General features: G+C 38.2%; 1 protein-coding gene across 1 annotated transcript in view; it reads left to right on the forward strand.

Annotated features, from left to right (window-relative positions):
- LOC139979409 (eukaryotic translation initiation factor 5B-like) overlaps positions 1–23,038 on the forward strand; it is a 32,535-nt gene extending 9,497 nt beyond the window's left edge. The window contains exons 11-24 of the mRNA XM_071990178.1: positions 654–842; positions 1,845–2,080; positions 2,712–2,819; positions 3,328–3,438; positions 4,023–4,232; positions 6,078–6,209; positions 6,936–7,118; positions 7,488–7,649; positions 8,063–8,194; positions 9,230–9,361; positions 10,623–10,699; positions 14,864–15,167; positions 16,113–16,274; positions 18,946–23,038. Coding sequence (XP_071846279.1) covers positions 654–842; positions 1,845–2,080; positions 2,712–2,819; positions 3,328–3,438; positions 4,023–4,232; positions 6,078–6,209; positions 6,936–7,118; positions 7,488–7,649; positions 8,063–8,194; positions 9,230–9,361; positions 10,623–10,699; positions 14,864–15,167; positions 16,113–16,274; positions 18,946–19,053 — 2,246 coding nt within the window. The 3' untranslated portion in view covers positions 19,054–23,038. The remainder of the gene's footprint in view (positions 1–653; positions 843–1,844; positions 2,081–2,711; positions 2,820–3,327; positions 3,439–4,022; positions 4,233–6,077; positions 6,210–6,935; positions 7,119–7,487; positions 7,650–8,062; positions 8,195–9,229; positions 9,362–10,622; positions 10,700–14,863; positions 15,168–16,112; positions 16,275–18,945) is intronic.
- The last annotated feature ends 1,479 nt before the right edge of the window (positions 23,039–24,517 follow it).

Raw genomic sequence — 24,517 nt, forward strand, 5'->3', positions numbered from 1 at the left:
TTATATTCTAGTGCTGTCACCAGAGACATCTCTCTCAGTATGTTATATTCCAGTGCTGTCACCAGAAACATCTCTCTCAGTATGTCATATTCCAGTGCTGTCACCAGAGACATCTCTCTCAGTATGTTATATTCCAGTGCTGTCACCAGAGACATCTCTCTCAGTATGTTATATTCCAGTACTGTCACCAGAGACATCTCTCTCAGTATGTTATATTCCAGTGCTGTCACCAGAGACATCTCTCTCAGTATGTTATATTCCAGTGCTGTCACCAGAGACATCTCTCTCAGTATGTTATATTCCAGTGCTGTCACCAGAGACATCTCTCTCAGTATGTTATATGCCAGTGCTGTCACCAGAGACATCTCTCTCAGTATGTTATATTCCAGTACTGTCACCAGAGACATCTCTCTTTGGAGAGTGGGGGTTGTGTGTGTGTCTTTGGAGGTTGGGTTTGACGGATGCATTCACCAAAAGGCAATTGTAGTGAATGTTGCATATGTTACAGGGGCACTTTGAGAGCAGGGAAGGGGGCAGATGGTTTCCCGGAGTTCTCTGTAGAGTAACCGCTGGTCAGAAGCAGATTCGATTGATTCGATATCATCTCATGACAGTTTTGATTACGGTAGCATCCTGGCTTCTGTTTTATTCAGATGTAGTGAAAGAGGAGGGACCTGAAGTGGTTGAAACCACAGACGAGGTCTCAGGAGACACGGCCCCGGCAACGGAAGACGGAAGTGAGGACGGCATCAAGGACAGTTGGGACGCAGATGAAGAAGAGGAGGACGACGTCAAGGACAACTGGGACGATGAAGAGGAAGAGAAGGAGGAAGAGACGGAAGGTGAGAAATCTCCCTCGGGTCACAAAATAAAAAGAGGTGGCAGCAAACATATGTTCATTATTAACTGGAAGGGGGAGAGGGGTGTGCAGGGAATATATCACATTTGTATACTCCATGGGGGTGGGGGGGGGTGGTCAGATGAAGAGGAAGAGAAGGAGGAGGAGGAAGGTGAGAAATCCCCCTCGGGTCACAAAATGAAAAGACATGTCTGTCCCATGGGATGGCAGTAAACATATGTTCATTATTAATTGGAAGGGGGAGGGGAGGGATGTGTGCAGGGAATATATCACATTTGTGTACTCTATGGGGGGGGTGGGGGGTCAGTTGTGTGGATTAAGGGGAGGAGGAACTCGTAAAGAAGCCATCATTGGCTTATCAAAGCCGCAAGCTGACCGAAGTCAGTCTCTTAGAGTCATATTTAACATCCATGATTATGAATTGTCAACAGCTCTGTAACTAGACAACATACTATAATCTTGGAGTGACTCGAACTCATGATGATATCACAGTTGAGTGGGGGTCTTTAATTGCTCAAGTCATTGGTGGGATTGCTAATGAACAGTGGGGAACGGGAATGGAGGGAAGGGGTAGGGGAAGGGTAAGTTGGTACCCATTAAGATAGAATGAGTTTTATCATTGTAAGTAATCAACGGTTCATGTATGGTGTTATCGTAGTCATTTTGCATGCTTGTTATGTTAACTAGAGGTGTAGAAGGCTGTTACCGTCCTACTCACCAAAGAATAGAAATTTGATTATTGGAAGCAATTTTGGATGAATTACAAGGATGTAATTCTAAGCACACTCCCTTTAGAAGCACAAAATGTTGAGACCAGGACTGAAAGATATCAATTTCTTTCAATCAGACTGTAAGAAAACATACCTACTCCTTCTAAGCCGTCATCTGCACTACCAGTTTGCTCTCCTCAAGACAGATGCTTAGCATAGATCAATTTCAGTTTCGACAAGAATCTCTTTTGATTCAACTTTTTATTTTTTTCAAGACATTGCAGAGCCTCCAAAAGTTAAAAAAGTCACAAAGAAGAAACCACCTCCCAGCAAAGATGCTGTCGACGAGGAGAGCGATTCGGAGGAAGACGAAAGCAGCGGGGAAGAAGACGAGGATGAGGAGGAGGAAAGCGAATCTGAAACCGAGTCAGAGAGTGGGTCAGAGTCAGAGAGTGAAGATGATAAAACATCTCACGAAGACAGCAGACAAAGAGCAGTAACCAGGATGAAGGTAATTTATGGTGAAGTTTGTAACATGATTCTCATCTAGTGTGAGACAAGCTTGATAAACCTGACTCAGAGTTGTATGTCGAACATCATGCTGGGCAGGTGTGGGGAGGGGGAGGGTGTGGGGAGGGAGAGGCGATATGGGTCATGACAACAGACAAAGAGCAGTTACCAGGATAAAGGTAATTTCGGGTGAACTTTGGAACGTGATGCTCATCTAGTGTGAGACAAGCTTGATTCACCTGACTCAGAGTTGTATGTCGAACATCATGTTGGGAGGGTGTGGGGAGGGAGAGAGGATATGGGTCATGAACTTTGTGAAATATTCTTGTGTAGTGTAAAGTAAACCTCATACACCTGACCTATGACCTGACCTGAAGTATGTAGACCTAAATGCCTAGGGCAGGCTGTTGGGAGGCACTAACAATCTCAAGAAGGAAGGAATAAAACAAAAAAACGTTTTCCTTGCATATGATGGATAAGAAAAAGGTGAAAATGTAAGAATTTAAAACACAGTTATCACAAATTAAAAGAAAGAAAATAGTTGTTAAGTTAGGAGGGATAATAAAGGGAATGTGTTTTTTTTGATTGATTGATTGATTGATCGATTGTCATTTTCTTTCTTACTTTTTCAGAAAAGGAGAGCAGAAAATGAAGCGAATATTGATTATGGGAACCTAAGGTGTCCTGTGATCTGTGTGTTGGGTCATGTAGATACTGGGAAAACAAAGATCCTTGACAAAGTAAGTTTTTAAATAGTTGCAGTACTGTGATTTGTGGTTGCCATGGTTACCTGCTTGTATAGTTGCAGTACTTGTTAGTTTTAAACCGCCACTGTGATTGGTGGTTGCCATAGTTACCCGCAACTTTGGATGGAAGATATCATTTTTGTGTTATCTTTTTATGTTTTCTCAATAAAAGAATAAAAATATGAATTAAATATGAATTTTTTAAAAGATCAACCGAACAGGAAATTTAAGTGGTTTCCATGTGTTTATAGTGACATGATAAAATGAAGTTCTACACCAACTGGACCCTCTGATAACATATGTATCAGGTATGAGATCATATGCTGTACATATCATATCTGCAGCTTAAAGTCTGCATGTTTTACACACGTATGGTCTTAACATATTTTGGTTCAGTAAATGTTAATAAGGTCTCCTCCTCGCCGCCACAAAAGAAAAACGCTTTAATTTATTGATCACCTTCATCTATCGCTTAACATGTATCGTGAAATTCATTTTACAGATCAGACATACCAACGTACAAGATGGTGAAGCAGGTGGTATCACCCAACAGATCGGTGCCACCATGGTACCAGAGAGTGCAATTAGGGAACAAACTAAGATGTGCAGACAGGTGGGTACATTCTTCATTTAATGGCCTCCTCCTTTAGCCCCCATCATCCCTCTCTAATCCTCCCTTCATCCATTTAATATCTGACCATGCTGTAGGTGGGAGTTTGCATTGGCCTGACCCCCTCAGACCTCCCTTGACAACACAAGTTGGCTACAGTAGGCTTGTAGACAGGAATGCTGGTATGTCGACATCTCAACCTAGTAAGTTGTAGTATGACTGGACGTTTATCCTACAAGTGAGAGTATTGTTATCCAACAACCTAAAAATCATGACAGAGAAGAGAACCTGGCAGCTGTAAGAAGGGTATGCCAAACATCTTCTCCTAGATTCTCGGTGTATTCCTAGCTATCCATTTGTCATTGAAGAGGATACCTGCCATCATTTGCCTTAAATTTTTACAAACCCTACCATTTCATTTTCACAAACAGTCACCTGTGCAGATCATGAGTTGAGTATTTAAGTCAGTTTGTGAACAGTTCTCTCATCAGGAAATTCCACAAATTGTGAAGGTTTTTCACTGGTTTCCTTCTCCTGGGTGGTTGACTCTGTCGGTCATCCTCTGTTTATTCGTGTTTTCTCGACAGTTTTCCAAAGCAGACATGAACATCAAAGGACTGTTAATTATAGACACGCCGGGCCACGAATCCTTCAGTAATCTGAGATCTCGAGGCTCATCTCTCTGTGATTTTGCTATCCTCGTAGTGGACATAATGCATGGCTTGGAGCCACAGACGATAGAATCCATCAACCTCCTTAAGCAAAGGAAAACACCTTTTGTAGTTGCCTTAAACAAGGTAAGATGTCTATTGTGTGTTTAGAAAGAAAAAAGCTGTTTGTTGTTACTTTCTGGCAAAATTTACTCAAACCTTTATGAGTGCATCTCATCATAATGTGATAAGAAGTACTAATGAAGTACTGATAAGTACTCCATAGAGTACTAAGAGGTACTCCATTGAGTCCTAAGCAGTACTCCATAGAGTACTAAGAAGTACTAATAAAGTACTGAGAAGTGCTCCATAGAGTACTAAGAAGTACTAATAAATTATTGAGAAGTGCTCCATAGAGTACTAAGAAGTACTAATAAAGTACTGAAAAGTACTCAATAGAGTACTCCATTGAATACTAAGCAGTACTCCATAGAGTACTAAGCAGTACTCCATAGAGTACTAAACAGTACTCCATTCAGTACTAAGCAGTACTCCATAGAGTACTTAGCAGTACTCCATTGAATACTAAGCAGTACTCCATTCAGTACTATGCAGTACTCTATGGAGTACTAAGTAGTACTCCATTCAGTACTAAGCAGTACTCCATTCAGTACTGAGCAGTACTCCATGGAGTACTAAACTATTCCATTGAGTACTGAGAAGTACTCCATATGTAGAGTAATGAGAAGTACTCCATAGAGTACTAAGAGGTACTCATATAGTACTAAGAGGTACTCATAGATGTATGACAATGGTATAGTGATACCCATGGTGAAGGAAGTGAAAACCCTCGTGGGCTTGACAATGAGCTGATATCCTTGAAGAATTTGACAATTTTGACAAATTAATTAGTACACTACTCATGAATGGAAACAGTAATACATTAAGGAAATGTTAAGAATGACAGAAATGATACCTAACACACAATGAAAACAACAATTGTAACATCATGTTTCTATGTGTAAGAAATGGCTGTTACTATCTTAATGTTAGGATTAAAATAATTTTACAGCAGATGTAGCCAGTTGTTCTCTTTAGGTAGCATACTCCATATGATTGTCCCATTGACTTACACACTAGGTCATCAACATATTTATGTGGTCTTTTTAAGTTTCTGTAGTAGTTCTCACTAGCTAATTCCTACCTCTCACTGGATAGCTGACACATTGGCGATTCATGGCACTTCAATTTTGCATAACATGTCGCTGTAAATATTTAGCTATGAGAGCTCAAACTGTTTGCCACTTATGGACAGCCTCTTTACTCACTGATAATCATTTGTTCGAATGCTATTCTCGAAAGCCTAAAGTGATCTAAAATTGCCCAACATTCATAGAACATACACTTCCAAATTACCAAATGTGTACTCTGACATCCATGCCCCCTCCCCCGACCCCTCCCCCCCAAAAAAAAAATAGAGTGAGGTTAATAGTTTCTATTGTCTTGTGGTAGTAAGGCTCTTGTTTCAAACAATGCTATTTAAATTGACTCAAATTCAAAGAGTGTTGGATAAAAGTAATGAGAGATATGTTTGTACTCATATCAGCATGATATTTGAAAGATGATTATATTAAAGTTGCCTCAATTGACCCAATATTCACAGAACATGCACTTCATAATTCCCAATTGTGTACTCTGGCCTTCATGCCCCCCCCCCGACCCCCCAAAAAATATGAGAGTGAGGTTAATAGTTTTTATTGTCTTGTTGTAGTAAGGCTCTTTGTTTCAAACAATGCTGGTATACTTTAATTGCAGTGAAAGTGGACACAAATTCCAGGAGTGTTGGATAAAAGTAATGAGAGATATGTTTGTACTCATATCAGCATGATATTTAAAAGATGATTATGGCAAGAAAGAAATTCTATCATATCAAATATTTTGACTGTTTTTGCATTTGTTTGTCATATTTTATTTCTTCATTTTTTACCTCAGATCGATAGGTTATATGAATGGAAAGCCAGTCCCCATTCCGAAATTCAAAATGCGCTTAAGAAGCAGAAGAAGAATACCAAAGACGAATTTGACGAAAAGACAAAAGTCGTGATAACAGAGTTTGCAGAACAGGTTTGTTGTAGATGATTATTTGACCGCAAATATCCTGAGGGAATTTTGTTGTTTTGTTGGGACCAGTTTCTGGTTCCAAATAATCATTTTGTTATATGGTACAACAAGTATCTTTTCCTTATTGATTGATTGATTGTTGATTAAAGGGTATTGTTTTTGGCTCCTCTGTGCAGGCTCCTCTGCAGTGACATTTCTCACAGATTAAAAGTGTTGTAGAAGTTAATACAAGATTGGTCTGCACAAGGCTTTGTACATGTTGACTGGAGTATCTTTGGATATTAATAGCAGTGGAATGGTTATAGAAGGGAATACAAGATTGGTCTACACAAGGCTTTGTACATGTTGACTGGAGTATCTTTGGATATTAATAGCAGTGGAATGTTTATAGAAGGGAATACAAGATTGGTCTACACAAGGCTTTGTACATGTTGACTGGAGTATCTTTGGATATTAATAGCAGTGGAATGTTTATAGAAGGGAATACAAGATTGGTCTACACAAGGCTTTGTACATGTTGACTGGAGTATCTTTGGATATTAATAGCAGTGGAATGTTTATAGAAGGGAATACAAGATTGGTCTACACAAGGCTTTGTACATGTTGACTGGAGAATCTGTGGATATTAATAGCAGTGGAATGTTTATAGAAGTAAATACAAGATTGGTCTGCACAGGACTTTGTACATGTTGACTGGAGTATCCAATGATAGTATCTCTTCTTTTGCAGAGCTTAAACGCTGCCTTATTCTGGGAGAACCCTGACCCTAGGACTTATATATCTTTGGTGCCCACCTCAGCTCACAGCGGAGATGGAATGGGTAACCTTATAGCACTGATTATTGAACTTAGCCAATCCATGCTACAGAAGAGGCTAGCATACTCACAAGAGCTGACCTGTACATCAATGGAGGTATGTATAACACAGGCAAAACATGGTTAACCTTGTATCCCTAATAACCTGGGTTACCCAATTCCATGTTACAGAAGAGGCTAGCTCACTCACAAGAACTGACCTCAATGGAAGTATGTAAAGCACAGGAAACTGTAAAACATGGTTTACCTTGGATCCCTTCTTACCAGGGTTACCCAATTCCATGCTGCAGAAGAGGCTAGCATACTCACAAGAGCTGACCTGTACATCAATAGAGGTATGCAAAGCATAGGAAACTGTAAAACATGATTAACCTTGTTTCCCTAACTACCGGAGTTACCCAATTCCAAAGAAAAAGAAAGAATGATCTGGAAGTGAAGATTTTGGTCAAATTTTGTTTGTTGACAGGTGAAGACGTTACCTGGTCTTGGCACCACCATGGATGTTGTTCTAGTCAATGGAAAGTTACAGGAAGGAGCTACTCTGGTAGTTGCTGGACAGGAGGGACCCATCGTTACCCAAATAAGGGGTTTATTAACCACCCAGCCTCTCAAAGAGTTGAGAGTTAAGGTGAGTGACCAGGAAAATTTCATAGTTATTTGTTACCCTGCTGCTGCTTTATGTATATTCATGTATATTACTGCAAAATTTGAATTGAGTATCGAGAAAATGAACCAGCCGAGAAGGCAATTTGTTATCTAATCAACTCGGCAGTTGGTCAGAGAGATATCTCGTAAGTAAAGTCAAGTGCCATCGTGAAGGAGGTCGTTACAGCTGTACCGTAACAGATATATGTTAAATGCCTCCAATGGCAATGTCAAAATTAAATTCAGGCCATATCCAAGAGTAAACTCTGGCATGATTTCATGAAGGTTGGAGATGTCGTAAACTGTCTATGTTTATATTGGAAGATTATGTACAATGGAACAATTCAACATTTAGTCAATTTGAATACTGCAGTCTGGTTGGTCGTTTCATTCCAGAATCAATATATCAAACATAAAGAAATATATGGTGCTCAAGGTCTGAAGATTCTGGCCAAAGATCTGGAGAAGGCTCTAGCTGGTCTCCCTGTTCTTGTTGCAGAACATCCAGATGAAGTCGAAATACTAAAGGTTTGTCCAATCTTCTTTTTGGCATTTAAATCCAGTTTTCTTCTTACCTTTCGTTTTCAAAAAGCAAACTCTGTGTCTTGTTTGATGCATGCACAATAGCGATGTGAACATTTAAACTTTTGTCACCAAATACCAATTTCCACAAATACCATATGGTTTGGTTTGTCAAAAGTTGAATGAACTGTAAGGTAGTTTGAATGGTAGTATTCCATATGTATCACAAATACATAAACTAGAAGTCCTTCCTCCCTAATCCAATCTCTCACCCTTTCTTTACCCCACCGGTACCCATGAGAACTAATATTCATCTCAGTAGTATTGTCTTTTTTTTCTCAAAAGTTCAGACTTGTGGAATTGTTTTCAGGGTTGCACAGGTTTCAAAAGTGTTACAAAAAAAATATTGACCAATAGTTAAACTTCTCATTTAGTTAAAGGTTCACATATTATCATATATTACAACTTCAGTGCATTTCGAAACTAATGCAGTGTGCGGCATGATCTCAACATAAAGGTTGGAAGTTAGGAAGGAAGGGTTGGGGGGGGGGGAGGAACATGATCGAATTAACTAAAGGCTCTTTGTTTTGAGTTTTTCCTTTGTTTTTCCTAGTTGCACCCAGTTTGGGACAATTTTTTATACTGTAGTGTTATGTCCCACTTTAGAGCACTCATATTGTCAGTATGAGCAGTATGAATATCATGTTTCTATCAGATCAAGGTTAGAAACTGTTTTTACTGACAATACCATTGCTTGAGAACATGATTTTGGAGTACAGTTTAGAGAGGTATTAGTAAATTAGGAAAATGTCCCAACTGGCTGCTAGTTGATGTTACATGTTGAATATTCATTTTACAGAAACAATGGAACCCTGTAGGAATATGCATACAAAACAAATTAGAGGAGAGTTTAGATTATTTACACATTTTGAAAATGAAAGTTGAAGAATCTTTAAGGATATCAGGGTGAAAAACAACTTTTTCGATAGGAGTTATTTTGAAATGAGCCACCGTGACTAATTTTTTTATTTTTTTTTGTAGGATGAAGTAGAAGAGATGCTGACAAATGCCTTACAGTCCATCAAGTTGGCAGAGAGGGGAGTCTACGTACAAGCATCCACCCTAGGCTCTCTGGAGGCTCTCTTAGAGTTTCTGAAAACATCCAAGATTCCAGTAAGTGAATTATTGATTTAGAATTCTGTTCAACTGAAGTGTAGAGGAATAGTTATGTTTCATACTCTTGGTGAGACATGTTTCATCCTATGTGACCAAGTTTTGATACTTTCTATGTGTCTGTAGACTATCATATTTCACGCAGATTCATCTTTAAATGAATCATTTCTGGTACATTAAAGCTAGAATCGTTGTCTGCCTTGAACAAGATTCCTCGCATTTTTCGGAGCATTTGTGCGTTGTACTGGAAACACCTAACAAGATATATTCCATCTGACCAGGAAGACTGCAATGAGACAGTAAGACTGTTCTTACATTTTAGATCTGAGAGCCCATTGGGTACCTTCTGCTTCTTCGATTGTAGATAGATAGATAGAAACTTTATTGTCCATTTCAGAAAACAAAAAGCAGAAAATAATTTACTGTCGACAGTAAACATAAAACAGTAGTCAATACAAACAAAACCATACAATAAACAAGCTATTAGTGAACAACTACTAGAATAAAACTAAATAAGCAGAACCAGAACAGTAACAGGGGCAGCACAGAGGGCTGCAAGTGACAGATCACACACTGTTGCCAGATCGCTTGCACGCAAGTTAAACAAGTGTATTGCCTCAGGTAAGAAAGAATTAGGAACCTGGACGTTTTAGTATGGGCACCTGTCATCACGATAAGACTATGAAAAGGGTGTGTGTGATCATACATTATAAACATCGTTCGGAAGAATTAACTCGGAGAGCCCGAGGTCCTTTATAACATAATTTAAGAACTGAAATGCCATCCAATTTTTTTGAAACTTGCGTCTCTTCATGGTATGTGGATTAGTGAGAGTTAAATATTAATCATGAGCTTTTGAAAATGATAGTTTTGTCAAGATTTTGGAGATCTCATTGTCCACTATCATTCATTAGTAGGAAATATTTGAATACATGCAAAGATAAAGCTTTGGCTTATAACAAAGAGGGCTTTCTGATTAACAACCGTACTCAAACAACTAAGAAAAGCCTTGCTCCATTTGGCAGATATCCTAACTTTTCAGGAACTTGTTCATGACATTTATCTCTATCACATAGACTATTTAGGTTTGTGTCTCCTGGGTAGAGGGGTGGGCTGAGGAGGAGAAAGGGAGGGGGTGAGGGGGGGAGAGGTTCATGACACTTATCACTATTCCACAGAAAAATGATGATAGTTGTGTTTGCATCTCCTGTCAGGACCCTTGATATGCTAACTGCCACTTAATATCTGCTCTCTTTTACAGTATGCAGGAATAAATATTGGTCCAGTCCATAGAAAGGATGTCATGAAAGCGTCCGTTATGTTGGAACATGATAGCCAGTAAGTATTAAATCATCATTTGTTTTAAAGCATGCTATCTAACTACAGTAAGTAAGAATATTCCATTTGTGCTATAATAGATTCACTTATAGAAGCTGAAACCAGTAAGTATGAAAGTTTCATTTCTAGTGGAGCATACTAGGTAGTAAGTATGAAAGTTTCATTTCTAGTGGAACATACTAGGTAGTAAGTATGAAAGTTTCATTGCTAGTGGAACATACTAGGTAGTAAGTATGAAAGTTTCTTTTCTGGCGGAACATACTAGATAGTAAGTATGAAAATTGCATCGCATTATATCATGGTAATGAGTTATTCTAAATCTTGACTCATTTTTGATATAACATGGTAATTAGTAATCATGAAAGGTTAATAGTTTCAGAACATTGTCATTAATAGCAATAGGACTAAAACATGATAGCCAGTAATTGTGAAATCTCAACACTTCTGTCGGAGTAAGGTAGCATTGTATAAATATTGTTCCAGACTCCAGTCCGTAAAAAAGATAAATATGGAATGAAAGCATCAGTTTATGTTAGAGCACGGTAGCTGGCAAGTATGAAAGCATCATGTTGTTATAGCAAGATTGAAGAAATCAAGCTGGAGAAGAAGAAAGATTTCCTGGAAGTGGAGCATTTGTATGCGTTCAAGAGTGTGACATCCAGTATGTGTCAAAATAAACAGTTCTTCCATTAAATACGTGATGATGAAAACAGGACCACAAATTGCTTAAAAAAATACAAGTCTGTGGTGTAAAGTGTTTAAGGTGGAATTAGTGATTTAAGGTAGAATTTGTGATTTAGGCAAAGTCATTATTGCCAATTGTGGAGTAAAAGAAACAAGATTTCCATCAACCGCCCCCCACCCCCCATCTCACTGCCTAACAGAAATAAACAAAGAAAAAGAAAAGACATTAACTCATAAATCTCTGAAAAGTTGCATATGCTTTAACGTAAGCTAGGTGTGACCTCCATAAATTTTCATAAGATTTGACGAAATCCAGGAAAATTCAATGTTTCCTGCCAAGGACTTGCTTCTCGGAAGACTTTTGTTTAGATTTTAAAGTGAAAGGTAAACGTCTTAAGGAGAAGTAGCTAACTCTTCATTTGCGGTAGTATTTGCTTAATATCTTTTGGTTTGCATTAGAAGAGGCTCATCCTTGTAGGTGTCACATTAGAGCTATTAAATGTTAGAAAAGCGATGTTAGATTGCCTTAATGCATAAACAAATCAAGCTGCATCGTTTGGCCACCATCTGTGGAGAGGAAAAAATATTGTGTTGCTATTCTTGAAAGATGTAAAGAGTTTATATTTAAGTAGGGCATGGTTGAAGAGGAATTAGGGAGAGAGTCCAATGAAATGATTATTAGTCATTTTAATATCAAGGATGATAGTTTTGTTGGGAATTGGTGGTAAAATTGTTTGGAATACTTCATCTGATGCTTTATTTCTGCAGATGTTTAAATTATGATGACCAAGTGCAATGAATACCCGGTTTCCACTTATTCTTACACACTTTATGCATTGTTTCAAGCAAGGCATTGTTGTAACACCCATATCGCTTCGTTCCTGGGCCTTACAAGCGACTGTTTTTGTTTCGTAATATTAAAATTTATCAAACAAGTTTGCCCCATATTATCAGTTTCCACTCTTTTTACACCAGTTATGCATTGTTCGAAACATTGTATGGTGGTTACTTTCTCACCCTATATGTGTTGTAATCAATAACAGCTAGCCCACTTAATCTGATAGTTATAACAACTTCAGCTCAAGAGTACCATATTGGAAACTACCGATAATCTCAAACCCGCTGTGCACTGCTGGACTGAACATAATCTGAAACAACTTTACTGTCTGGTCTTAGTGCCGGATACCTTCCAAGACCCATAGTCTGTCAACCGACTCCCTGACTCTGAACAACTGATTTCTGTTCATAACTAACCAGTGCCACTTAGTTCATATGCAAATTTACTTCCCTGAGCTTTGGTTGTATTGCTGATACTGCATGTTGACTTCCCTCGACAGGATCTGACGTGAAATAAAACTGGTTAAATCTTGTGAAGTTGTGAGGAGAGGCTCACTGCCAGAATATTGACTTATTTTATCCATGTTACAGTGATCAGGTTGAGGCAGGTGGTATTCTCCCAGAATGGATGGTGAAAATGTTGGGTTTTGCAATTTTTGTCGTTTGCTATGAATGTGTTGAAAGTCAAGGCTAAGTCTTAAAGTTTGTTTCCCCCATTGAGGTAGAAAAATGTCTGATGTGTGACACTGATGCAACAAACCAACAAATCCATTTTATGGTGATACTTTTGTGTGTGTTAGTGACGTGGTACATCGAAGGCACACCCAACAATATCTGCCCCAAAATATGCTATGGAATCAGGTTTACATTTGGCAGCTGTGAGCTCTCAGAATAGTTTACTTTGAAAGCTTTTGATATATTTAATCATCATGTTGTCCTAGTGATTGATAGTAGCTAGAAGTAATATCTAGTTTTTAGCAAATTGTAAAGCTTTACACCACAAGGCTCAAAACGGTGAAGAGGGGGGGGGGGGGGGTTGAGATACATGTAGTCAGGATACTATATACTATGGGGGGATTTGGGGGCAGGTTTTGGGGGAAAGGTCAGATAGTCTGGTAATCTGTTTGAGGTAACTTTACCTGCTTTAATTTCCAAAGTTTACTTTTGCTAAGTTGTTATATGAGGCGAATAATTCCTTTCCCTTAACAACTGACATTGCATATACTCAAGCATAAGGTTCAACACAATACAACAGACTCGGTTTTCTAAGGGAAAAGTGAAAACTCTTTGTTACTTGCCCCTCCGTATTAATGTCCTCAGAAAATCGTTTGATCAAACAAAAACTCATAGAACATTTGAAGAAACTTTTAGTTCATGTATTTGTGGGCTTAATTTTTTGTTGTTGCTTGTTTGGGCAATGCTTGCGAAAAGATACCTCTTCCAAGGAAAAGAAGGTATTTTGAGAATGATTGATTCATCCGTTTATCTGAGAAGCTCTTTGAAACGGCGCCTCAAGGAAAGCAGAACGTGCTATTAACGAGGGCCAATCAGCCATAGCGACTGCTACTACAGAGAAACAAGACACTGTTGAAATAGAGCAGATAGTCGAAGAATGATAAAAGGAGGCACGGGTTTACTCAAAAGACATCATGTCATGTAGTTTGGTGCAATAATTCTAAAAGAAACTTTGTAAACGGTTCTAATGCCTCGGCAGATTACTGGGATGAATTTCTCGTAAATTAGGTTTGCAGATAGCCCAGTCGGTCTCCTTGGGCTTGATAAGTGCCATCTGTGAATGACATCCTGTTGATAACGAATGGATCAACGTAAAATTTTCTCTCTCCTCGTTAAAGCAGAAGTAGGAGCTAACTTTTCTGTTTTTCTATCACTTTTTTCCCCTTCTATATCACTGTTATTTCTAATGTAAGGAAACTCGTAAAAGTCAGAATAGGTGTCTGCTCAGCTGAACCGTATTTATTAAAAGTGACGATTCTTTGACTAAAGTTCCCCCCCCCCCCCCCAAATGAAACTGTCCTGCATCTTAACAACATTTCAATATGACGCACAGCATTATTCCCCATTTTTATTGATGTTTTTTTCTTTCATGTCTTGCAGGATGCAAAGAAAACCCACCATTGTTTTTTTATTACAATTATAACAATATTTGTGTGACATTTATTTGTAAATTGTATTCTTTTGGGCAATATTGTATATTATTATTAATTTTAGAAATTGATACAAATTCGCAGCACGGACATGTTTGTTTATTGACGTTTTAGATATGTTTTAGTCCGTATAAGGCATAATTGCACCTTAGTTAAAATTTAGTAACCAGCGACAAGTACATAAACCACAACGCAAAAGGGAAACAGGTAATTTCATAACGTTGATGTGACAGATTATATGCCCCACCCCCACTTATTCTTTTTCAAAAATGTAAAAAGAGAGTTAAAATTTAAGACTTTTTTACTTCAGCAATGTAGCAAGCTCTACCCTCCTTTAAGAATGGTCAATAGACACCTCCTAATGGGATGGAAACCTCCCAAATATATCACCACTGATTTATCTCTCTTGACGGTTTGCTTTATCTCTGAGGAGTGGAAACGCCATCTTACCCGTGTTTGATACTCTCTCTTCTCCCAGGTACGCAGTCATCCTAGCTTTCGATGTCAAAGTCGAGAGGGACGCGCAGGAGATGGCGGATAAAGAGGGCATTAAGGTCTTCCAGGCTGACATAATTTACCACCTCTTCGACAGTTTCACAAGATATCGAGAGGAGCTGAAAGCCAAGAGGCGGGATGAGTTTAAGCATATAGCTATCTTTCCTTGTAAGCTGAGAGTCATCCCACAGTTCATCTTCAATGCCAGGAATCCCATAGTGGTAGGGGTTCAGGTAGAGGCAGGCATCGTCAAAGAGGGAACTCCAATTATCGTTCCGAGTAAAGAGGTACGTGCACACGAGGAGGAGGGGGACGAAAGGGGGTGAGGGAGTTAGGAGGAGTTAGGATTGGTGCAGGAATATCCTGTTTGGTGTATGTGGACAGTGTGATGGATATCTGGTTTGTTATTAGTAGCACCATGCAAAGTTGAATGTAGCTGGGTGTGGAGGGCCTGGGGGGGGGGAGGGAGTGGTGGGGGTTGGGTTAAGGTAAATGTGGGTGGATATCCATATGATTGAATGTAGTATGGATAAAGCTTTGTATATAAATGTATCGGTGAAAGTGTCTTGGTTTGGTTTAGGTCTGTAATTAGGGGTACATGGAGGGTATGGAGGGGGCGAGATGTGAGGATCATATGGACATGTAGGGTATGATTGGGTAACGGGTAGAATTGTGACTAAAGGAATAGTTGCATGATGTTGTATGTATAAATGAAGCTGATGACAATGTGGTTATTAATATTCCAAATTTGGGAATGAGTTCATGTGAGATGATAAACTTGATTTAATGTTGAGAGAGAGAGATTGATAGACTGTAAAATATTATGCAGGAAGCCAAAAAAAGGATATAAGGTTCATCATACAACTATCTTTGAGCAAATAATGGCTTCTTATTACGAAAGCAAGTCACCAATCAATTTGTATATAATACACTGAATTTATTTTGCTGGATAAATTCAATTTTAAAGTTTGTTTTAATAAGTCTCTGCTGTGTTGTGTTCTCTTAAGAAAGTTGTTTTGAATGGTTGGATATAAAATCCTGATAACAAATTTCTCCAATGCAGGGTTTTGTTGATAATCTTCAAATCACTCAAACTGCTCTGTATACTGGTGGCTTCAGTCCTGAAATTGCCAATGGATGCAAAACTAACTTTAATCAATTGTCAGGCTTTATACAAATAATTTAATTTTATTTAATTTTTTTTTTTAAACTCTTTCCCCATTTTCTTGCAGAATTTGGAGATAGGTGTTGTAAGCAGCGTAGAAGCTAACCACAAACAAGTCGAGAGCGCTCGAAAAGGGCAAGAGGTTTGTGTCAAGATTGAGAATGTTGGCGGAGATGCCCCAAAGATGTACGGTAGACACTTCGACGCCAACGACATGTTGGTCAGTAAGGTGAGTGAACAGGGAAAGCTTCCAGCTGGACGAGGAGAGATGAAAAATCTTGCTCCGTTTGGGAGATAAACTAAGCTTAAAGATCATGTCTGGGAGCTGCAATCGTGTAAATCTCTGATGGGATAAGTGACCAGTTAGGAACTGAAACCTTTTACATTTCCTTTTATTTTCATTTCCAAAGTTTCAAGGGTAGAATGTGGATATGTTTGTTTACGCTGAAACCGATGAAGCACATGTGGCTTGATGATTTTGTATTTAGACTTAGTTTAGTTTAGTTTTAGTTCAGTAGAAAAAAAGGATCAGGAGGGACACTCAAGTCCCCATCAATGACCCTATAGGAGAGAAAAAAAAAACTGAAGACACAAATACTCAGACCTGATTACAATGCTTAAAGTGCTTGTCCAAAGCATTCTTAAACCCATTGACACTACTTGCAAGTACAACTTTCTCAGGCAAACCGTTCCACTCATTCATCCCCCTATTAGAAAAAAAGTTATGCCGAATATTAATCCTGCTATGTGACTTTTGGAGTTTAAGATAATGACCTCTGGTACAACTACTATTAGCAAACATGAAAAAAACATGAAAAAACATGAAAAAAAACATGAAAGAAAAACTTGATCAAGTCTTAAAGCTTTGAACATTAAATCTGTGATAACTCCCAACAAAAGACTCTTCTAAGTAGTCTGGATAAGTAGTTTATTAAAAGTTAATCTATCATATAGACTAGTGATGATGGACATGCCTGTGACTCCTTTCATTACCATCTCCTCTGTGTCTGCCACACGGTTGTGAGATGAAGTCATTATGGGATGGTGATTTCAGCATGGTCTTCGGTTGTGCATCATACCTCTCAAATGAACAATGTAATCGTAACTGTTGAGTTGACTCGACAATTTGAAACCTGTAAAGAGCACACCACGATGATAGGCAATCAATCAGAAGCTGGGTATGTGACATTGGTTAACACTTTCATTAAAAATATAAGTAACACTTGTAGCTTTTGACAACTCTGTAAGTTGGGTCCACAGATTGATGCATATGGTGAACATTAATTATTTATATGACATGTGAATTATACTGACATAAACTGAAACTTATTGTCTGCCAGGAAAAGTTAATTTGTGTTACAAAAAGAAAAGAAAGAAACACAGGTGGTGTTTTAGTCTGAGCAATACTGCAGTCTTTTTTTCAGCAGAAAAAAAACAGAAGGATTTGTCAGGTTTTAGTGTATTTGCCGGAAAATTTGAATCTATAGCAAAGAGCTGTTACTTTAACATTTCTTCTATGAATTGTTGTTTACCTTAAATCATTGACTGTGCTGTCAAAGTCTATTGTTACCTGTCTCGTATTTTTTGGCAAATGCTGTCGCTGCCACTTTCATTACTTTCTTTTTTTAATCCTACTCCAAAAGTCTTCTGGCTTGCAGTAATTTAATTCCTGTAATTTAGTGGCAGGAAGTCTTACATTCGGCACGTTTGCATCTTAAACGTCTGAATAAGAACCATGCTTGCAGTAAGTCTGGTGCTGCCAGGAGCTGTCGTCTACTGAAGTCATGATAAGCAGCTTCACACTGACTCATGAAATCAGGAAATGTATTATTAATGGTCAGTTGCACAGTAATCACACGAGTCCATCGCCTGTTTGTTAGTTACAAGAGTGGTGATAGCATGTACTTTGTATTTGTTGTGGTAGGATCATTTCAACCAAAGTAAAAATAGAGAATATTTGTAACCGACAAGGACAGATGTACGTTAATGAGACCAGGGCGGGAGTCAGATACTTTCATCAAGATTGATTTTCTGTTGATATATTAGCCGACGGCGCCCTATTGAATGGTACGGTACAGTTAGCTACTAAGCCGCAATGTATCCAGTATTATGTGTTTTCTAAGAATGGGAAGGGAGCGAAAGGGGGGGGGGCATGATTTGGTGCACAAAAACAGTCCAAACATTGTAAAATGTTGAACTCATGTTGAGCACATGTGATAGATGAAAATACAACATGGTATACCCTCACTCATATCTTAAAGCAAGGTACAACATTATAACCTTTCCCCCTCCCTCCCCCCATCACCCCTTTTTGTTTAGAGGTCACCATCATACTTTGTCACCGATCTCAGTATGTACATTACTTTCCCCGCAGACTGTTCTCTCCCCTCCACCGCCCCCTCCACTGCCCCCCTCCCCTCCCCCATCACCCCACCCCATCACCCCTTTCTGTTAAGAGGTCATACTTTGTCAACGATCTCAGTATGTACGTTACTTTCCGCGCAAACTGTTCTCTCCCCCTCCACTGCCCCCCTCCGCTTCCCCCCTCCCCCCTCCCCCATCACCCCTCCCCCATCACCCCTCCCCCATCACCCCTTTCTGTTAAGAGATCATACTTTGTCAACGATCTCAGTATGTACATTTCTTTCCTCCCAGAGTTCTTTCAGAGTAGATCCTCTCTGGCATCACCAAAAGTCTGTTCATATATTTGTTTTTTTCCCCAAACATTTGAATGTCTTTGCTGTTCGTAAAAATGCTCTAGTTTTCCGAGCTAGATTGACATACAGAGGGATGAGCATAAGATGAATAAAACATGGGGCTCGGTCAGAATGGTGCAGAGTTACCAAATGAATGCGGAATAAACCCCCTCTCACTTGAATAACTTTCTTTTGGCATCGCAGATCAGTCGAGAATCCATCGATGCTGTTAAGGAATATTTCCGAGAAGATCTTGAAAAGAGTGACTGGCAGCTGATGATTGAATTGAAGAATATCCTCCAGATCATTTGACCCAGTTGAACCCATCGTAGACCATTGGACGACGAAAAGAGCGGCAACAAGCGAGAAAGCAACAACAAAACAACCCCACAGAGATGTTTTTGTAAAGGATTCTGGGAATTGACATTGATGCAGCTCATATCCGTCTGAACAAACTAACGACGGGCAGTCTTTGAAGGAAGGATAAAGTCATGTCGCTGTTAAATGGATCCGAACGATTGGCAGGAGTTTGGAACTGAAATTTGTTGGAATTCCTATCGTGAGGGACTAAACTTTACAGACAAACCTTCCTGTACAGATCATTAATAAGTATGTGTTCTGTGATAGTTGATATGTTAGCTTCAGAAAACATTACTAATGGGTTTCAAAGACAGGTGCACTAGTAGAGAACCACTTAGTATTTATTATAAACAGTTGTTGCTAGGACAGGTCCAAATTTGAACATTCTTCCCGCCTTATTAATAATGGATATCCAAGGTCCAAAGCTGACTTTCTCTGTTTAATCATCTTGAAAAGGAATATAAATTTTGCAGAACTAAATTGAATCTTGTTAAACTAAAGGCGTTAATCATACATTAATTAAAAAATATATATATTTTTGTTCATGTAGGAAACAAATAACAATTCAAGTATTGTTTACAAATTGCAATGATGTATTTTGTGAAGGAACTATCTTGAATGGTTATGTTATGTATGTAACCTCAACATTGTAGGTTTAAATGTTGTGTCACTTACTGCGTTGGAAGTAGTAAACCCGCCAACGTTTAATATATATGTTGCAGAATTTATAGTCAATTTTGAATGTCTGCAACACAGACCCACTAAGAATGCCTGGTCCAGGTTAAACGTCAAATTAATTCTTTCACATTAAAACCTACCAAAAAAAGACAAATACATTTTTCAGTCTTTAATTTCAAGTGTCTCTGTAACGTTAAACAGGTTTATATTGAAAAGCTGTACCTACGTACAAGTAATGTATCACATCCACCCTTATCTTGCCATCTAGGAAACTAGAAGGCAAGATTTTCTCCAAAGGGGGGATATTCCAGTGGCTGAATTTGTGTTTTATCAAATTGTTTGGAAATACTCTGCATTTTCATGTTACGACCATATTCCTCGTAGCATTTTGTTTGGTGAAGATTGGAACATTTTCAAGTTTTCTGATATTTTGCGATTGCGTCTGGCAACAGCAGTGTGAATGAAGTCGTCATCGCACTTGACTTGACTTGAATTTTTTTTTTTCTCGTTATAAATATTGAAATGATTTATCCAACGATGAATGTAATATTTCTCCAGAAAAGTTTCATTTTGATGAAATTCTAGATACAGAGAACATTGACAGCTAATTAAACATTTGAAATGTATCACATTTCGAGCATATAATCGACAAGAAGATTTTAATGGGAATGTAAAGGTTTTGAAGAACATCTACTGTGATACATACTCTGGGAGGTCTCAGCCATTTAAATATGCTAAATTTATTCAACCATATATTCAAAATAAACAAAATTGTTTAGCAAACTGTTTATCCACTAAAGAGCCTGTGTAAAAGAATGTGTAAAAGTAAGAGGGCCTGACGTTTCAATCCTAGCAGGATCTTCTGAAGAAGATCCTGCTAGGATTGGAACTTTAGGACCTCTTACTTTGACACAGCCATATATTCAGTTAGAGATAAGATATTCAGATAGGGTTTAATACAGACAGGAGGAATTTTATCCCCACAAATGTTACATTGTGTACCACCGGAAAACCACTTTTTTATTTTGTCATTTCCAGGAAGTTATTTTGCTTGGTTTCATATTTTTCTTCACATCACCACAGATACTATGACTGTAAAGTTACATACTTCTATGTTTAAATGAATTTATTGGGACTTTGTGTTTCTTTGCTTATGGGGTTACATGAATTCATTGAGACTTGGTCTGTTTCTTCACTTTAGGGTTTTAAATGGATTGGTTGAGACTTGGTCTGCTTCTTAGCTTTAGGGGTGTAAATGAATTCATTGAGACTTGGTCTGCTTCTTAAATTTAGGGTTATATGAATTCATTGAGACTTGGTCTGCTTTTTTTTATCACACCCTCCCACAATTCCAGTTCTTGCTTTATGCAGTTGTTATAACAGAAAGCAGTTTGATGTTAACCAAATTCTGCTCTGTTGTGTTTGAACTGTAACAACGTGTTCTCCGACTTACAGTTTCAAAGACTGATGCTACTGTTTTTCCATTTGGCACTTTTAAATGATTCACTGGTAAATCTGTAGGTGCTTTTCTTGAAATTGCAAAGTTGGTTATATAAGGGATAAACATTGCTAGTTTCATTTATCTTTGTCTGTTAGCATAATTTCTTCTCAATCTCTCTCTAAAACAACAAAAAAGAACCATTTTGTAGCAGTAAAGTGAAAAGAGTAAAACAGGCAAGTGTTTGGCTTCATTGCTCATCAGTAATAGGTAGGAGGGGAGGGGGGGGGGGGAGAATGATGGTGTTGAAACCTCACTGATAAACTGTTATCATGTTTATGCTATTTCATTTTTGAAAGTTGGCCTGGAGGATGGGTCCACCCCCTCCCCTTTCCTTTGTGGGAAAATGATTTTGAAGGGTACCTAGGTGAACAGTGGTAGCAGATTTAAAGTTTAAATTTAATCTCAATGAAAGAAAGGAACTGTTGAAGGACTGTAGCGATTAACTTTCTGCCTTTTCCATCTTCAAATTGGAGTAGCTACATGTCCAAGTCACAGTTAAAAATGGTTTGGCAATATAAAAGTATTGTTGGAAGTTCCAATAAGATCCAGATATACTTCAAAAGTTTGTCAACCCCCCCCCCCCCAGACACTCACATAAGAAAGTGGAAAAAGTCTGGATATATGGTAACCCTATACCATGATCACAGACTACCGGATAAATCAGGTTAGATTGGTAAATCATGTTGCAAATATTCAAATATTTGATCTTTTTTGAGTGTTTTCTTCCAGTACATTCATATCTCTCCAATATACTGCAACATATAATGCTGTATATATCCCACAGGGTTTCTTGTTTAGCTCTGTTAGTAGTTTTATTTCGACCTATTTGCTTGTCCTGTAAGCTGTGCAACTTTGTTCAGGTCACTATTTTCGTGACAGCCTAAAACTTAAATAAGAGAATGCATAATGTTACACATTGCTTAAAGTAAAATGTACGGAACTGTCAAAGCAGTGTGAGAAGAGTTGTTGACTTAATTACTTAAAAAGTATTTTTAATTCTTGAGGTAACTTTTGTGCTACGTTGAATGACAGTATGATAAAATGTAGCAAAGATTAAAATTAATTTCCAGTTCCCAGATTAATATTGATTTACAATTTCCCTTAAAATTTTTGGAGGGGAATGTGGAAAATGTGGGGGGGGGGGTGGGAGGAGTTTGTTCAACCAAATATTCCAAGGAGTGCTAACCTTTGGATTATGGATGATTTTATTTTATTTAGGAAGATGTTTATCAAGTGGATGAGCTCCGTAAGTGACTGTTTATTGGAATGTCAAGTGCATTTTATTGGTGAGGTGCAGCTCATCCTAACAGCATAGCATGGTCTATGCTAGCCATTAGTATCTACCATTACTTTTGGTCTTTTTGGACGTTCTTTGTAACATAAGTATTGTCTTCAGGTGTTATCAAACTAAAATTGAAAACATTTAAATTACGATGGTTTTCATTCCCTCCCCCCCCTATTTTTTATTTTTGTCAGTGTAATACACATGTATAACACCATAACAAAACATTTGTGTCTATTGTTATCTATAACGTAATCGAAGGTTCACGAAGGCTGGGAACACTCCCCCTGTGACAATTTATTTGTAAAGAGACATTTCTTCTCTACAAACCCTGTTTTCTTAGCTCTCCTCAGGGGGAAATTTATTATTATTTTATATTCAGATGGTTGTTTATCTTGTGTCATACATCATAACTTATTTGGCAGCTTGAGGCCAATTAAAAGACAGGTGAAACAGAGTTTGAAAGGTTTCCTGGAAAGCTGCAACAGTTTAATGGTGATGTGCTTCAGTTAAAGAGACATTCTGGTGGCAATGTTCCAAACTGATGATTTAAAGGCAGTCAGAATAGGCCCCAAATTATAGCACGCTAGAATTACTAAATTTTTTCAAAAAGTATTTTCCTGGAGGTGTTAAACTCTCCATATTGTTCTCAGACATTTTTTAAGGAACACACAAAATGACTGAAGTGAGGACAATTTCCTCGAAGGTTGTAATAAAAACAGTCCAAGAGATTTGACCAAAAGTGACCATATTTGAATATCTAGCATATTTGGGGCCAATACAGCATATCTTAAAGAGAAAATTATTCCATGGCTGACCAATCTCAATGTATGTTGTCCCCATCCTAGATACGAATGATTGAATGTAACCAAGTTTGACCAGCTAAACCTTTTACTCACTTAAAGCAAGTGTATCACAGTAGATCATCTATGATTGATACATTTGGAATGTCTGCTTTATAATAGCTGTCACAACTCTCTGTAGTTAAAGAATTTCAGCTAAATGCAACTCTTGTTGTTTTGTAGAAATATTACTTTCCTCTGTGGATAAATGATTGGAATCTTGCAATAAGATAATTCTCACATTTAGAACGAGGAACTCGCCAAACCTGAAATAATTTCCGCTGTAATGTTTCAACGCTTTGGAGGAAGTGATTCCATAAGTTTCCAAGGAAACCACAGCAAGTTCTACCTAGCATTTTCAATGATAAATGAGAAGCACCCTGCCCCCCATCCTATTAACCAATCAGTGCTCTTACTCATCAAGTAATATTACATGCAAGGCCAGGCCTAATCATAGGCGGTCCAGGCTACATGCCCAACGACGCCACTGAACTGGAATCGAGCTGACATGTAATGATAATTCATTAAGGGCATTCTGGCTCTAACTTCAATTTATTTTACTGTAAATTTCAAACCCTTTTCTGGCACTGAGCCATTTCAGCTTTTTTTTTTTTACTCTCCTTGACATCTGGGAAAAAATTGGAAGATGAGATGAATGTTTATCATATTTTTCACTTCTTAAAGAAGAATCTGGCACCTAAACATTAGAATTTGGCAGGCCATCTAAACATTAGAATCTGGCAGGCAATTTAAACATTAGAATCTGGTAGGCCTTCTGAACATTAGAATTTGACAGGCCCTCTAAACATTATAATCTGGCAGGCCCTCTAAACATTAGAATTTGGCAGGCCCTTGTAACATTAGAATCTGGCAGGCCCACTAAACATTAGAATCTGGCAGGCCCTCTAAACATTAGAATATAGCAAGCCCTCTAAACATTATAATCTGGCAGGCCCACTAAACATTAGAATTTGGCAGGCCCTTGTAACATTAGAATCTGGCAGGCCCACTAAACATTAGAATCTGGCAGGCCCTCTAAACATTAGAATATAGCAAGCCCTCTAAACATTATAATCTGGCAGGCCCACTAAACATTAGAATTTGGCAGGCCAT

This window comes from Apostichopus japonicus, chromosome 14, assembly GCF_037975245.1.
Source record: "Apostichopus japonicus isolate 1M-3 chromosome 14, ASM3797524v1, whole genome shotgun sequence".
NCBI classification, from domain to species: domain Eukaryota; kingdom Metazoa; phylum Echinodermata; class Holothuroidea; order Aspidochirotida; family Stichopodidae; genus Apostichopus; species Apostichopus japonicus.